The sequence below is a fragment of the Entelurus aequoreus genome, linkage group LG10 (genome assembly GCF_033978785.1).
Source record: "Entelurus aequoreus isolate RoL-2023_Sb linkage group LG10, RoL_Eaeq_v1.1, whole genome shotgun sequence".
Lineage (NCBI taxonomy): Eukaryota > Metazoa > Chordata > Actinopteri > Syngnathiformes > Syngnathidae > Entelurus > Entelurus aequoreus.
This window is the reverse complement of record NC_084740.1, coordinates 54,398,861-54,415,884: the sequence shown is the minus strand read 5'-3', so window position 1 is coordinate 54,415,884 and position 17,024 is coordinate 54,398,861. Positions and strand designations below refer to the sequence as shown.

At 41.3% G+C, this 17,024-nt stretch overlaps 1 protein-coding gene across 15 annotated transcripts in view; it reads left to right on the top strand.

The window, feature by feature from the left end:
- The window catches only part of c2cd5 (C2 calcium dependent domain containing 5), a 61,425-nt gene that overhangs the window by 5,188 nt on the left and 39,213 nt on the right, over positions 1 to 17,024 (top strand). For 7 of the 15 annotated variants that reach the window (XM_062061201.1, XM_062061203.1, XM_062061206.1 and 4 more), the window contains exons 4-10: positions 4,602 to 4,773; positions 4,863 to 4,958; positions 8,442 to 8,597; positions 8,670 to 8,922; positions 12,506 to 12,666; positions 16,274 to 16,492; positions 16,806 to 16,894. In XM_062061201.1, the coding sequence (XP_061917185.1) occupies positions 4,602 to 4,773; positions 4,863 to 4,958; positions 8,442 to 8,597; positions 8,670 to 8,922; positions 12,506 to 12,666; positions 16,274 to 16,492; positions 16,806 to 16,894 (1,146 nt within the window). Of the gene's footprint in view, positions 1 to 4,601; positions 4,774 to 4,862; positions 4,959 to 8,441; positions 8,598 to 8,669; positions 8,923 to 11,215; positions 11,332 to 12,505; positions 12,667 to 16,273; positions 16,493 to 16,805; positions 16,895 to 17,024 lie in introns of all 15 variants that reach the window. The other 8 variants (XM_062061207.1, XM_062061214.1, XM_062061209.1 and 5 more) reach the window with 2 other exon arrangements.

Here is a 17,024-nt window from a genome sequence, read left to right as displayed (position 1 = left end):
GTACAGTTTAAAAGTGCTTTCACTAAGCCCTACTGGAAACTAGTGTTGGTACGGTACGGTACGGTACTTTTTAGAAGCGGTATAGTACCGAATATGATTCATTATTATCGCGGTACTATACCAATACCGGTATACTGTACAACCCTATTGGAAACATGTGGTTTTGTTCGTCTGGAGCTTTAATTCTAATGAGCTGTGTGGCTCCAAGAAGCGTGACATGAGCAATGCCAGTATAGCTATGAGAGCTACATAGTCATATATTTTAATAACCATCGGTCGATGGTGGCGGGTGTGTCAGTCCATCGCCAGCCAGGCATAAAAAAAATTGACCTAAAAATTAGTGATCATCATTCTTTTTTTATTTTATTTTATTTTTATTGACATCCAGCATCAGACATTCCTATCCATTACATCATATTCACATACATCATATATCTGTTGTCTGCCCTAAATGTCAAAATATTCTTTGTTTGTATCCCAACCATCCCCTCTCCCCCAATAAAAGAAAGAAACAGCAGAAAAACAAAGTAATATTTGCAAATACATCAATTAAATAAATAAAAAATAATACATTATTAATAATAATAATAATCAGAAATAAAATAAAATAATATAAACATATATATATATATATACACTGTATTTTTCGGACTATGAGTCGCAGTTTTTTTCAAAGTTTGGCCGGGGGGTGCGACTTATACTCAGGAGCGACTTATGTGTGAAATGATTAACACATTAGTGTAAAATATCAAATAATATTATTTAGCTCATTCACGTAAGAGACTAGACGTATAAGATTTCATGGGATTTAGCGATTAGGAGTGACAGATTGTTGGTAAACGTATAGCATGTTCTATATGTTATAGTTATTTGAATGACTCTTACCATAATATGTTACGTTAACATACCAGGCACCTTCTCAGTTGGTAATTTATGCCCCATATAACGTACACTTATTCAGCCTGTTGTTCACTATTCTTTAGACATTTTAAATTGCCTTTCAAATGTCTATTCTTGGTGTTGGCTTTTATCAAATAAATTTCCCCCAAAAATGGGACTTATACTCCAGTGCGACTTATATATGTTTTTTTCCTTCTTTATTATGCATTTTCGGATATATATATATATATATATATATATATATATATATATATATATATATATATATATATATATATATATATATATATCCATCCATCCATCCATCCATCCATCCATCTATCTTCCGCTTATCCGAGGTCGGGTCGCGGGGGCAGCAGCCTAAGCAGGGAAGCCCAGACTTTCCTCTCCCCAGCCACTTCGTCCAGCTCCTCACGGGGGATCCCGAGGCGTTCCCAGGCCAGCCGGGAGACATAATCTTCCCAACGTGTCCTGGGTCTTCCCTGTGGCCTCCTACTGGTTGGACGTGCCCTAAACACCTCCCGAGGGGGGCGTTCGGGTGGCATCCTGACCAGATGCCCGAACCACCTCATCTGGCTCCTCTCGATGTGGAGGAGCAGTGGCTTTACTTTGAGCTCCCCCCGGATGGCAGAGCTTCTCACCCTATCTCTAAGGGAGAGCCCCGACACCCGGCGGAGGAAACTCATTTCGGCCGCCTGTACCCGTGATCTTGTCCTTTCGGTCATAACCCAAAGCTCATGACCATAGGTGAGGATGGGAACGTAGATCGACCGGTAAATTGAGAGCTTTGCCTTCCGGCTCAGCTCCTTCTTCACCACAACGGATCGATACAGCGTCCGCATTACTGAAGATGCCGCACCGATCCGCCTGTCGATCTCACGATCCACTTTTCCCTCACTCGTGAACAAGACTCCGAGGTACTTGAACTCCTCCACTTGGGGCAGGGTCTCCTCCCCAACCCGGAGATGGCATTCCACCCTTTTCCAGGCGAGAACCATGGACTCGGACTTGGAGGTGCTGATTCTCATCCCAGTCGCTCCACACTCTGCTGCGAACCGATCCAGTGAGAGCTGAAGATCCTGGCCAGATGAAGCCATCAGGACCACATCACCTGCAAAAAGCAGAGACCTAATCCTGCAGCCACCAAACCGGATCCCCTCAACGCCTTGACTGCACCTAGAAATTCTGTCCATAAAAGTTATGAACAGAATGGGTGACAAAGGGCAGCCTTGGCGGAGTCCAACCCTCACTGGAAACATGTCCGACTTACTGCTGGCAATGCGGACCAAGCTCTGACACTGATCGTACAGGGAGCGGACAGCCACAATCAGACAGTCCGATACCCCATACTCTCTGAGCACTCCCCACAGGACCTCCCGAGGGACACGGTTGAATGCCTTCTCCAAGTCCACAAAGCACATGTAGACTGGTTGGGCAAACTCCCATGCACCCTCAAGGACCCTGCCGAGAGTATAGAGCTGGTCCACAGTTCCACGACCAGGACGAAAACCACACTGTTCCTCCTGAATCCGAGGTTCGACTATCCGGCGTAGCCTCCTCTCCAGTACACCTGAATAGACCTTACCGGGAAGGCTGAGGAGTGTGATCCCACAATAGTTGGATCACACCCTCCGGTTCCCCTTCTTAAAGAGAGGAACCACCACCCCGGTCTGCCAATCCAGAGGTACCGCCCCCGATGTCCACGCGATGCTGCAGAGTCTTGTCAACCAAGACAGCCCCACAACATCCAGAGCCTTAAGCCAATTTATAATTAATAAAGGCAATTATCTTCTCCATTTTATATATGTCCATTGTGATTTTCATCCATCGCTTCAAAGTTGGGCTCTCCTGGGATATCCATTTCCTTGTAATGCTCTTTTCACAGGCCACTAGTAGCGATCATCATTCTAAACCAAGATGTCACTTTCGTCACTTGTTTGACATTCACGGCACCCTAGGGTCTTGTTAGATGACGCTGGCTGCTGCTGGATCATTATTAAGAAAAAATGACCGACAGGAAGGCGTGAAACGCTTCTTATTTCACAACAGACTCTTGCGCCGTACCTGCCGTCAAAACTCTTTTGAAGACCGACTGCACAGTTCCTGTCTTCACAATAAAAGCGCTGCTTCATACTGCCTGCGCTAACAAAATAAGAGTCTCAGAAAGCTGGCAAGCTACGGAGTTTGCCGCCAATGTATTTCTTGTAAAGTGTATAAAAACGATTATGAAAGCTGGACAAATAAGATTCTTAAAAGCAAGCACTTTCATGTGGTGTTGGACAGAAAGGAGGACTTTCGTTCTCCTCCATTTGAAAATGTGGACTTTCTCATCACTACTGTCTGATTCCTATCAATGCAAGTCATCACAATCAGGTCATACAACAACTTATGTTCTTGTCTTCATGAAAGAAAGGAATGTTAAACATGCTTGATTATCATTAAACACCTTTAACTTGTTAACAAAAAACTCCTTCATAAATAAATAAATATAAGTTATGTATATGAATGAGGTAGATCCCCTCCACTTGGTCAATTGAGAAGTAGCTCGCCTGCAGAAAAAGTGTGGGCACCACCTGTGTTATAGCATAATTAAAAAGGTAATGCCTGGTTCACACCAACGGCGCTTGCCGCGCTTTCAAGCGGCGAGCAAAGCGCCGTCATTTTTGTCAATTTTTCCACGAATATCCCGATCTCCGAAGTAATGTTATGCTTTGATACGCTCTGATACGAATTAGTTGCCGCTTTGTTACCGTTCCTCACGATTTGATGCCGCTTTGATACGCTTTAAATCACGCTTTGATACGTTTTATTACGCTTTATTGAACTATATTACGCTTTGATGCGATCCTGACGCTTTAAATCAGGCTCTGACACGATTATCAAGCTCTGTTGTGCATTGTTAAAACAAAAATAAGAAAAAAATGTGAAAAACTCAGTATACTGTTTTCCACACATTTTTTATATTCATTTATTTTTTAAATTTCTCTTTTTTTTCGTTATATTATGTTTTATATCTTCATTTCTTTTATTTCTTTGTCATCTAAATAAATATCTATCTTTCATTTCTTATGCTAGTTGACAATAATAAAAGGCTTTTCTTTTAAACGTAACATATTCTCTTTATTATTAACATTCTCATACAGAAAAATTATAGACAGTAATGTCAAACTGCAACATCAAACAGCAGAAGAACAGAAACAATGATCATCGTATAAAAAAGGCAATGATACAAAAGAGAATGGATTTGTAATCCTGTGTTGGTTTTACATAAAGTTTCAATGTCACTAGTCAAGATCACAGTCACTTCCTTCCTATTGCGCTTTGAACCAAGATCTGTTAAGCTTTCCTACGCTTTGAGTCAAGCTTTGCTGAGCTTTGTCAGGCTTTGTCACGCTTTGATACGCTCTCGGCGCTTTATTCCATTCTTGACAGAGCGCCAAATTTTTTTAAACTGTTTAAAAAAATTTGGCGAACTTGCAGCATGTCCCGCTTCACTACAAGCTTTCCCACGATCCATTACGACCCTCACGCTTTAATCAGGCTTTGTTACGCTTTAACGCCGCTTTGCATGCCGCTTTAAAGCGCCGTCAAAGCGCCGTTGGTGTGAACCTAGCATAAATAGTGCAAATTAAATGACATTTTAAGGTTTATTGATCGCCATGACTTGACGTAATATTCACACTGCTTCTTTGGGTATGTAGGTGGACGATGAGGACCTGCAGGATGAGCCACTGCAGATCACAGTGTTGGACCATGACACTTACAGCGCAAACGACGCCATAGGCAAGGTTTACATCGACATCGACCCACTGCTGTGCAGTGAGGCCGCCTCTGTCATCTCTGGCTGGTTTCCCATCTACGATACTATCCATGGTACCTGAAGCAACTCTTATGTGATGACTGACACTCTCATGTGTACTATCTCTTATTGTTATTAAGTCGTCCCCGTTATTTGTTGCTAGGCATTCGTGGGGAGATTAACATCCTTGTCAAAGTGGAGCTCTTCAACGACTTGAACCGCTTCAGACAATCGTCCTGTGGAGTCAAGTTCTTCTGCAGTGAGTTTGACCAACAAACTCATCGCCATCACATAACCTTCATTGGCAGTACAGACCATTTCAAAATAACTTTTCAACATTCTTAAAGCTCAAAGAAGTCTACAAATATGTTAAACCTAAAAGTAATGTAAAAGGCTCATGGTTACTTGTCACACAAGTGTTAAAATAATTTAACCAGTTTAAAATGTAATCAGTATTGGGATGGCGCTGGTGTTTTGCGGCTTTGAATGTGCTTGTCTCAAATGGTGTAATCCAAGACGAGATTTGTTGTGTGACATCTCCTATGACACCTGGGTTATCATTATTATCACAGTAAAGTTGAATGTGCACATAATGTACTTATACACACACTTTTAAACACAGTTTGTAAAAAGAAGAATAAAGGATTAGATTTATATAGCTTATTTCTACACACTCGTAGCGCTTCACAGAGAACTGAGAACCCATCATTCATTCACTCCACATTCACACTATGATGGTGGTAAGCTACATTTGTAGCCACAGCTGCCCCTCTGACCACCAGCAAACGTTCATACACACACCAATGTGAGGTGCACTGGGAGCAAGGTGGGTGAAGTGTCTTGCCCAAGGACACGACGGATGCCTTAAAGATGACGGAAGCCGGAATCAAACCAGGAACCCTCGAGTTGCTGGCACGGCCGCTCTAACATCTGAGCTACGTCATTCCAAAATGGCACACATAATATAGAGCTGTGACGATTAATCCATTGAGTTGTATATTCAATAAGTAAAAAATTATATTCTGGTGCTTTTATTAATGGTTTGAGGAGTAAAATGATTAAAATCGATACAATCCGAGCCGTATGGTGTGCCCAGAACTTTAAATACACGGACATAGTTTCCGCAAGGCCACTGCAATGTGATCTGTTTGGCGGACTGCACTTTCAATGTTGTGCATTTGTTAGAAAAAAATAATGAAGGTTATGGCAAAGAGGAAAATCTTTGTTTATTTCAAAACTGTTCCCTAAAATATGCATTGAGGCCTTTAAATATACATTCCTTGGCAGAATAAACATTAAATATTGCTCTGTTCTCTTAAGAGCCATTATATTGTATGTGAGTGTTTTAAATATGTTTGTATTCTACTGTTTTAATCTGTTAAATTTTTAATGTGTTTCTCAATGATAAAGGCAAAACGGTTTCTATTACCTGTTGTAGTCACATCTGTGTGTAGACCCTCACATCTACCACTCTGTTCTAAGGCATCACAGCCTGTAGATTCAATGTGCACAATTGAACATCTAGTTGCTCAGACAGCAATGTCCTAGGGCCGTGGGAGATTGTCATTTCACCTAATTGGGTTAAAAATATTTTTTGCAAACCAGTAATTATGATACGCAAATAATGTGCCGTTGTTGAGTGTCTGTGCTGTCTGGAGCTCGGCAGAGTAACCGTGTAATACTCATCCATATCAGTAGGTGGCAGCATGTAGCTAATTGCTTTGTCATGATCACAATATGCAGACGACAGCGGCAGGTCAAAAGATATCTAATGCTTAAACCAAAAATAAACAGGAGGCGAGTGTCGCTAAGAAAAGGCATTGAAGCTTAGGGAAGGCTATGCAGAATGAAACTAAACCTGAACAGGAGACAAAGTAAACAAAAACAGAATGCTGGACAACAGCAAAGACTTACAGCGTGTGGAGCAGACGGCGTCCACAAAGTACATCCGAATATGACATGACAATTAACAATGTCTACACAAAGGAGGATAAAAACAACTGAAATGGTCTTGATTGCTAAAACAAAGCATGTGCAGGGAATAGCGCTCAGGTAAGAAATTAAACTGCTACAGGAAAATACCAACAAAACAGGAAAAGCCACCAAAATTGGAGCACAAGACAAGAACTAAAACACTATACACAGGAAAACTCTAAATATAAAGTCACGGCGTGATTTGACAGGTCGTGACAGTACACCTACTTTGAGACAAGAACTATAGTGATGCATGCTTAGTTATGGTTTGAATTCATATCCAACAATTGCCAGAATAACTTTTTACTGTCTGATGAGTTTAATTTTTTTATGTTTTCTGCTGGTGGTGTGCTTCTGCATTTTTTCAATGGAAACAATGTGCCTTGGCTCAAAAAAGGTTGAAAAACACTGTCCTTGGGTATGAGGCTTGTATGGGGAAAGACATGAATTAATGTGTCTTGTATTCGTGTTCACATTTAAGCAAGTGAGCAATTAGCGTGCTGTCTGCTTGTCCAGTTAATGAGCAGTATCACCCTGGCTTTTTTAAAGTGCAGTAATCAGTAACGTTTGAAACGGCAATGTTAACTGTAGTGGATTTACAGCAGTTTATCATATGGTTGATCTGTACATCCCTAGACATCATGCATGACAGATTTACTAATTACTAGGGGTGTAACGGTACACAAAAATTTTGGTTCGGTACGTACCTCGGTTTAGAGGTCACGGTTCGGTTCATTTTCGGTACAGTAAGAAAACAACAAAGTATACATTTTTGGGTTATTTATTTACCAAATTTGCAAAACCTTCCACCAAAAATATTTTTCTTAGTGGAATATTTGATGTGAAGTAATGGGAACCTTGAATAGGTCAATAATTGATAATGACATTGATTTTGATTCAATATTATGTTTTGAGCAATGACAGTTTGAAAGAAAAAAAACAGCTTTGTTTTTTTACTCAACATTGCAACTTTTTCTAAATTACATTTAACCTTCAAACTTTTTTATCTTTTGCTATGTTTTTGTTTATTTTAATAGTATTTTTAGAATGTGCCGTGGGCCTTTAAAACATTAGCTGTGGGCCACAAATGGCCTCGGGCCACACTTTTGACACCCCTGCTATAGATAATAAAAAATTAAATGTGATAAATCTATGGATAAAAAGCAGAGCCTGGCGACGCATGCTCGTTTATCATAACTCTCTCACTCTCTCTGTCTCTGCCTCTCCCTCACCAATGCTGCTGCTCGCACAATTTGTTTTGTTTTTAACCCCTTCTTAACCCTGAACGTACATTGAAAATACACGAAACCCTAACTCAAAATGCCGGACATTTGAGGCATTTAAGAAACTCCGCCCGGACAGCTCCGCAAAAGAGGACATGTCCGGTGAAAAGAGGACGTATGGTCAGTCTATCGTAGCCTGTTAACTGCTAGCATGCCGTGTGTTGTGCCTCAGTGTGCATTGTCTACACAACGTGCGTTACGCTACTTAATATGTCCGCGTGGAAACTCGTTCGGTACACCTCCGGAACGAACCGAAGCCCCCGTACCGAAACGGTTCAATGCAAATACATGTACCGTTACACCCCTACTAATTACACAATTTTGGAATAACTGTAGAAGCATGCTTTCCCCAAAAATGATGGTATAATTCAGAATTTGTAGGGCATGAGGCGTCCCAAGATTTCACTATATTCCGTAAGATTGTGATTTTCAAACATAAAATATGTCAATTTTTATTGTGCATTTGTGTCACTTTTGCATGGCAGCCCCATCCATTCCTCGCTATTACCGTGCAGTGATGGTCCATGGCTTTGTGGAGGAACTAGTGGTGAACGAAGATCCGGAGTATCAGTGGATTGACCGCATCAGAACTCCTCGAGCCTCCAACGAAGCTCGCCAAAGGCTCATCTCTCTTATGTCTGGTAGGGGAAATGATTGCAACCAAATGAAATCCTTGTAGGCTTCATCTCATGTTGATGCCTGTGTATGTCTAGGAGAGCTGCAGAGGAAAATAGGGCTCAAAGTACTAGAGATGGGGGGGAACGCCGTGGTGGGCTACCTGCAGTGTTTTGACCTGGAAGGAGAGTCGGGCCTGGTTGTGCGGGCCATAGGTACCGCATGCACACTGGAAAAACTCAGCTCCGGAGGCACGGGCAACATCCCCTCCACCATCACCACGACACACATCCACCCGAGCACCGCTCCTGCCTCCAACGCCTGCAATTCCCCTTCTAAGGATGGAAAGGAGTGAGTAGGAACAGAGCATGACTATTATGTGCAAGTGTTTGAGAATAGATATGATATTTAGCATGAGAGGGAGTGTATGTGGGCAAAACATCTGTCTAAAGTCTTTTCTCCTGTGTGTGTCTCAGTATTTGTTCATTATCTATTGTACCACCTGTATTGCATCTCGAAACTATTATCCTGAGACACACACACGTACAGTACACACACACACACATGCACACAAACCAACATTTTTACCCACCTTCCTTTGTCTGCTCTTGCATGGCTTACTGCTCTCTGCACGGTTTAGTGCTGCCTCCTAATAGTATTTAGTGAGCATGTTCTGACCCACTCCATTTGGTCTGCTGCTGCACTCTGCTGGTATGCTTGTGTGTTGTCGCGTCTCAGGGATGGAACCACTTCTCAATCACACATACAGAAGGTACAGTCGTGGTCAAAAGTGGACATACACTTGTAAAGAACATCATGTCATGGCTGTCTTGAGTTTCCAATCATTTCTACAACTCTTATTTTTTTGTGATAGAGTGATTGGAGCACATACTTGTTGGTCACAAAAAAACATTCATGAAGTTTGGTTCTTTTATGAATTTATTATGGGTCCACTGAAAATGTGAGCAAATGTGCTGGGTCAAAAGTATACATACAGCAATGTTATTTGCTTACATGTCCCTTGGCAAGTTTCACTGCAATAAGGCGCTTTTGGTAGCCATCCACAAGCTTCTGGCAAGCTTCTGCTTGAATTTTTGACCACTCCTCTTGACAAAATTGGTGCAGTTAAGCTAAATGTGTTGGTTTTCTGACATGAACTTGTTTCTTCAGCATTGTCCACACGTTCAAGTCAGGACTTTGGGAAGGCCATTCTAAAACCTTCATTCTAGCCTGATTTAGCCATTCCTTTACCACTTTTGACGTGTGTTTGGGGTCATTGTCCTTCTGGAACACCCAACTGCGCTGTCCGGTTCAAACATTGATGACATCTATTAAACAAGACAAGAGGAAAATAATTAATCAGAGACAGAATTCAATTTGGACTCAATTGAGAAGAGTCGCCTCTACACTGTACCCTTGTACAGGATCTCAGCACGCTCTGGCGAAAGATTGTACTCCTCCTTCTTTATTTGACTTTCTCAGACCACATGACCACAGCTGCTTCCAGAGGGAAGTAGGTCGTAAACAGCGTTGCCTTTGGTTACCGAACAGTTAAAAAGAAGAGGTCGTAAAATAGTTCAAAAAGACTTTCGTAAAACTGTTCAAAAAGGAGGTTCAAGAAGAGGTCGCCTGGAGGGGAGTCTGGTCCTGCTTCCTCTCCGCTTTGAAGTCCTTGCGTTAGAACAATATCGTTCTGTTGATTACCATACATGAAAGAAAACAACACCTTCATTTTGCTTCCCAACTCCCTACACAGTGGAGTTTTACGAGCCTTACTCTTGGTAGGTTCCAAAGACAGCTTTTGTCTTCTCACCAGACACTCAATGTAACACAAAGTTTTTGTGATAACTTACAATTATTCTAACAGCGCCCAAGACCCAACCTCCGGGCTGATGATTTTAGCTTGTCCTGAAGAACTTGGAGGTAATCCTCCTTTTTCATTGTCCCATTTACTCTCTGTAAAGCACCAGTCCCATTGGCAGCAAAACAGGCCCAGAGCATAATACTACCACCACCATGCTTGATGGTAGGAAGTGTGTTCCTGGGATTAAAGGCCTCACCTTTTCTCCTCCAAACATATTGCTGGTATGGGTCTTGGGGCCAAACGGCTCAATTTTTGTTTCATCTTACCACAGAACTTTCCTCCAGAAGGTCTTATCTTTGTCCATGTGGTGTCAGATGAAACAAAAATGTGCTCCAATCACTCTATCACAAAAAAACAAGAGTTGTAGAAATGATTGGAAACTCAAGACAGCCATGACATTATGTTCTTTACAAGTGTATGTACACTTTTGACCACGACTGTATCTATAGTTATTGGGAGGAAATGCCAACAAGGAAAAAAACAGAGTGGATAGCTACAAACATTTGTAGTGTACATGCTTGGAGATTGTTAGTCATTTTAGCCCTGTTGTGTTTGCATCCCTGGCGTGCATGTTCATGTTCAAGTGAGGCTTGGCTTACAGAAAGACCGTGGAAACAAACCCACTTTTCACCCTATTGCCAATGCTGTGTTGTAAGTTGTTGTGTGCCTATCTTTATTTCCTTCTCTCTGGCTGCACCACTGGGACTGACACAATTCTTACTGTGTGTCCAACAAACCGGTCGTCTCGCTCTCTCTCCGCCTCCGCGCTGATTGGCCCAGGTCTCCCTTAGCCCACGGATGCCGCTCGACCCACAACAGCCCCGTGCATTCGGTGTGCAGCGCCCAGAGACTGTCCCAGAACTTCTCTGTCTCTGTTCCCACACTCATCTTCTCTGGTACGCAGAGGCAGGGAAGGATGTAAATGTAGGGATACTTGATGTTTTACATTTCAGCAAGCATTTGAAAAATCTTCTCAAGGGATAATACAATAGAAATAAAACATAGGAAAAGTTTAGAGTAGTCAGTGTCTAGCTACTGTCTACTATCCCATTAAAATGAGCGAAACAGAGCAGATAGCTGCCAACACAATTGTGTACATCTCAGAGTAAACTTGTGTCTTTAGGGTCAGCACCAGTGTTAGGGATAGAAGTGTATTTTTACTAGTAACGGGTAATCTGATTACCAGTTCAAACTTTACAACACCATTACTTGAAAAGCGTTGCGTTATTGTTGTCGCTCTTCAGTGCTGGCAGCACTCATGCACCCCCAGAGAGGACACATGAGGACAGGCAAAATTATCTTGGTGCTCACTTGTGTTGCCAGCTTTAGACAATAATAGTTGTGTGTTGATAGGAAATCGACAGTATAATAAAATCTGTACACTGATATTCAAATGCTATAGTGTTGTCCCTTGAGAAGAACACGCTTGCTGAAATGTGAGGGCTGTACTCACTTTTGTAAGATACTGTATAAATATAGGATAACATCTAATGACTAGATACCAGCTTCACATCGCTTCTCCTGCCAAATGGGCCACTAGGGATTGGCAAATGAGTCCCAGTAAGGTTTCGGTATCAACATTAGGGTTCATTTTTAGAGAGGTTGGTGTAATGTTGTGTGTGTGCACTCTGTTACAATATTTTGTTACTGTCATAGGACTTCGTTAGGTAGTGCAGGTGTACTTAATTAAACGTATAAGATTGCTGCTAAAATAGTTTTGAGAACAACCTTTGTCGCCCTCTGACGGTCATGTGACCTGTGACTTACTCCCCTGGGACACGTGCTTCAGTTGTCCTGCTTAGACCTGACCTACTTGTGTTTAGTTGCTTCTTCTAAGTTCTGTATGTCTGTGTTTTTGTACATTTGTGTTTCTTTGTCTTTCTTTTGTGCTTTTCACGCTTGCTTTTTTTCATTCTCTAGCCATAAGTAGCACCTCCAACACACCTCCCACGAAGCAAACATGGCACATAACCAAAAGTAACCTTCTCATTTGAACGGTTTACTCATCCATATGTTAAACACACACAGGGTGAGGCCGTGACTGATGTGTGTGTCATATTCTCCCGCCAGGCCGGTATTTGGTGAGGACCTTCCCTCGTCATCCGGCCCGCCTACCCCTTTCAAAGCCCTTCCCACCTCCTCGTCCTCTCCTCCCCCCTTCTCTCCTTCCAAGCCATGCAGCCGCCAGTCCTCATCATCAGACACAGACCTCAGTTTGACGCCCAAGACGGGTAAGCACATGAGGACCCCCACCCTTGCATACGCCTCCCTTTCCCATCCGTCCATCTAGCCCTCCTCTGACACTACACTGAGGTGCTTCTCTGGTTTATTTTAATTTTATTCTTATGACGATGATTATTATTTCATATTATTCATGCTCATTTATTTTGTCATGTGATCCAGCTTTTGTTTGGTGGCCTAGTGTCTTCTGCATCTACTTGAGACAATGTAAAGATAAAGTGTTAGTGCACAATGATGGAGATGCAGCACATGCATTAGTTTTGTCCTAGTCTTTTGTGGTGTCTTTGCAGAAGCACATGTTGCATTGCATGTTCTCCCCGTGCGTGAGTGGGTTTTCTCCTGGTACTCCGACTTACTCCCACATTACAAAGATGTGCATTTTAGGTTAATTAAAGACTCTAAATTGTCCAAAAGTAATACGGTGAGTGTGAATGGTTGATTGTCTATATGTGTGCTGCGATTGACTGGCGACCTGTCTAGGATGTTCGCCGCTTTTCGCCCAAAGTCAGCTGGGATAGGCTCCAGCTAACCCGTGACCTTAATGAGAATTTAGCTGTATAGAAAATGGATGGATGGACTGTGTCTCATCAGGGGCTGTTGTTGATCTTAGGTTCTTAAGTAGCTGTCATGGCTAAGTTAGTTGCAGGCATACCCCGTTGGTTATACGTAGATTTGAAGGAAACGCTTCTTAAATGCCATATTCTGTAAATGGAGAGCTTTTGCCCTTTTTTCCACTGCACAGTACCTATATGGCTTTACACTGCTCTTTTCTGCCATAGGTTGCATACACTTGACGTCACGTCCAGCTCATTAACTATGCGAGCCCCGAAGTGGGAGGCCACACTGCAAAAAGTCAGTGTTCAAAAACTATACAAAAATTAGGGGTATTTTATTTGAACAAAGCAAAATTATCTGCCAATAGAACAAGAACATTTGGCTTTCCAAAACAAGTAAAATTAGCTAACTTCAATGAACCCAAAGATACTTCAAATAAGTATATATCACTAATAGGGCTGTGAATCTTTGGGTGTCCCTCGATTCGATTCAATATCGATTCTTGGGGTCCCGATTCGATTCAAAATCGATTTTTTTTTTCAATTCAACACGATTCTCGGATCAAAAACGTTTTTTTCCCGATTCAAAAGGATTCTCTATTCATTCAATACATGTATTTCAGCAGGATCTACCCCAGTCTGCTGACATGCAAGCAGAGTAGTAGATTTTTGTAAAAAGCTTTTATAATTGTAAAGGACAATGTTTTATCAACTGATTGTAATAATGTAAATTTGTTTTAACTATTAAATGAACCAAAAATATGACTTATTTTATCTTTGTGAAAATATTGGACACAGTGTGTTGTCAACCTTATGAGATGCGATGCAAGTGTAAGCCACTGTCACACTATTGTTCTTTTTTTTTTTATAAATGTCTAATGATAATGTCAATGAGGGATTTTTAATCACTGCTATGTTGAAATTGTAACTAATATTGATACTGTTGTTGATCATATTCATTTTTGTTTCACTACTTTTGGTTTGTTCTGTGTGGTGTTTGTGTCTCCTCTCAATTGCTCTGTTTATTGCAGTTCTGAGTGTTGCTGGGTCGGGTTTGGTTTTGGAATAGGATTGCATTGTTATGGTATTGCTGTGTATTGTTTTGTTGGATTGATTAATTAAAACCTTTTTTTTTTAAATAGATTTTTTTTAAATGAGAATCGATTCTGAATTGCACAACGTGAGAATCGCGATTCAAATTCGAATCGAATTCTTGGTAGAAAAAAAAAAGAAGACCTTTTTGCTCATTATGTTGAAAAATATTCTTAAATTAAGTAAATGCTAGTGCCATTATCTTGATATAATGATATGCGCTCAGCATTACATTTCTTGAAACCAGCAAATTTATACTAAAAACTAATTTATTGTTCTTAATGGAAAGGCAACAAGGCAACCGCTTGTTGCTCTTGGGGTCTCCTAGCCGCTCAGGCAAATCATATTGTCTAAAAATGCATTTATCCATGGATAACATGACATCATCGCGCCAAGTGCGTGCTCTTTCAGTCAATTAGTGTGCATATAAACAGCCCGGCCCCTGGCCAAAAATGTTTTAATTGTAATTTTGAAGAATTTATCTGAATGTGCATGAACTATTTCTGTTCAAAATTGTTAGAAATGTCACATGTTAAATGTTTAAATATTAACTGTCAGTTTACTGTACTGTGCCAACTGTACTACTATATGAGTACGTATTTTCTATTGTTTCATTGAAAATAAAACAGCAAAGTCCATTTGGCTGTCATCTGTTTTAATTATGAGACACAATTGTGTCAAAGTTATGATTTTTTTTTTCATGCTTGAAATAAGAAATGATTACTTTAAAAAAGCAGTTTTATACTTGTGAGTGTTGATGACACAGCTTTGCAACAGTTGATATTCTAGTTTCAAGCATGTTTTACTCAATATAGGTCATCAAATCTCAGCAACAAGCTGAAATATCTTACTGAGATCATTTAGGACCAAAACCCTTAAAACAAGTAAAAAACACTAACATAAAATCTGCTTAGTGAGAAGAATTATCTTATTAGACAGAAAATAAGCAAATATCACCCTTATTTGAGATATTTAATCTTACTTACATTTCAGTTTTTGCAGTGTACCTGCCATCCATCTCTTTAAAAAAATTGTCTCCTTACTTTGGGGGTCAATCACATGAAAATAAGTAAATTGTGGGTTTCTTTGATACAGAGGTGCCCATTACGTCAATCGCGAGCTACCGGTCGATGACGGAGGGTGTGTCAGTCGCTTGTCATTAAAAAAATAAACCTAAAAATTAGCGATCCTCAATCTTCACCAAAATGTCACTTTTCGTCACTTGATTGACATTCACGGCACCCGAGGGTCTTGTGAGATGACGCTGGCTGCTGCCAGATCATTATTAAGAAAAAATGAATGACAGGAAGGCGATAAACACTTTTTATTTCAACAGACTCTCGTGCCGTACCTGCTCTCAAAACTCTAAAGACCGACTGCATAGTTCCTATAGTCACAATAAAAGCTACAGAGTTTGCCGCCGATGTATTTCTTGTAAAGTGTATAAAAAGGAGTATGGAAACTGGACAAATAAGATGGCCAAAACCAACCATTTTCATGTGGTATTGGACAGAAAGGAGGAATTTTTTCTCCTCCGTTTGAAAATGCGGACGTTATCATCACTACTGTCTGATTCCAATCAATGCAAGTCATCACAATCAGGTCATACACCAACTTATATTCTTGTCTTCATGAAAGAAAGGAATCTATATGTGTTAAACATGCTTGTATTATCATTAAACACCTTTAACTTGTTAACAAAAACGTCCCATTCATAAATAAATCAATATAAATGATATATATGAATGAGGTAGATCCCCTTCACTTGGTCAATTGAAATGTGAATGACCAACTGGATGAAGCTGCTACAGTGCAGTAGAAAGGTTACCTGTAAGGAGGGAGCCCAAATTCCTCCTTTTCCTCCTATTTCTTTTCTCTCATTTTCTCTTAAGACCATTTATAATATTTTGTATTTCCTTAACACTTTTCCTTTTGATTTCCTGCTGGTTAGAGGAGCCCCAGCCTGTGAGACGTAGACCCGGCATCTTCTTCTGCCCCAGCTCCCCCGTCCTTTCCACGGGCACTCTGTCCTTCTCTGGCTCGGTGGGCAATGGTCCTGGATGTTCCCCCAGAGCCGCCGCCCTGTCCCCTCCTACCTCCACCCACTCAGATTCTGCCTTGCTGAGAAAGAACGTGTCCTTCACTGCAGACTTTCTGCAGGCAGCCTCGGGTACAGATGGCTGCTGTCATTTGTCACAGAACCTCAGTAACAGCACTGTGCGACTGACTCTGATCTAACAGTCTGTGCATAAATAACTGCACTGTCTAACATCTCCGCTACACGGGAAACGGGGGAAATTCTAATATCCGAGCATGCGGCGTGGTGTTTTTTTCCCTCCACCCTTATGTAAAGGCTTAGTGGTGTGAGAGTGAACACGGAGCTGGTATCCTCAGTCTTGTATATTTAACACTGTCCATTGTTACTAATGCGTCCGCTCCCTTGCGTGCAACGAGTGATGCTCGAATGTCTTCTTTGTGACCAGGAATGGGCAGTGGGGGCAGTGCCGGCAAGGAGGCGGGACCCCTGAAGACGCTGCTCAGACAACAGACGCAGACGGCTCTCGAGCAGAGGGTATGGTGACATGTCACGCTCACAAATACGATAAAGGACATTTTGACTTGGCATGCACACGTTTGCAGGTAGAACACACTAAAAGCCCGATTGTAAAAGAAAAAGCTGTGTTTTAGCGTCCGGTGTGTGT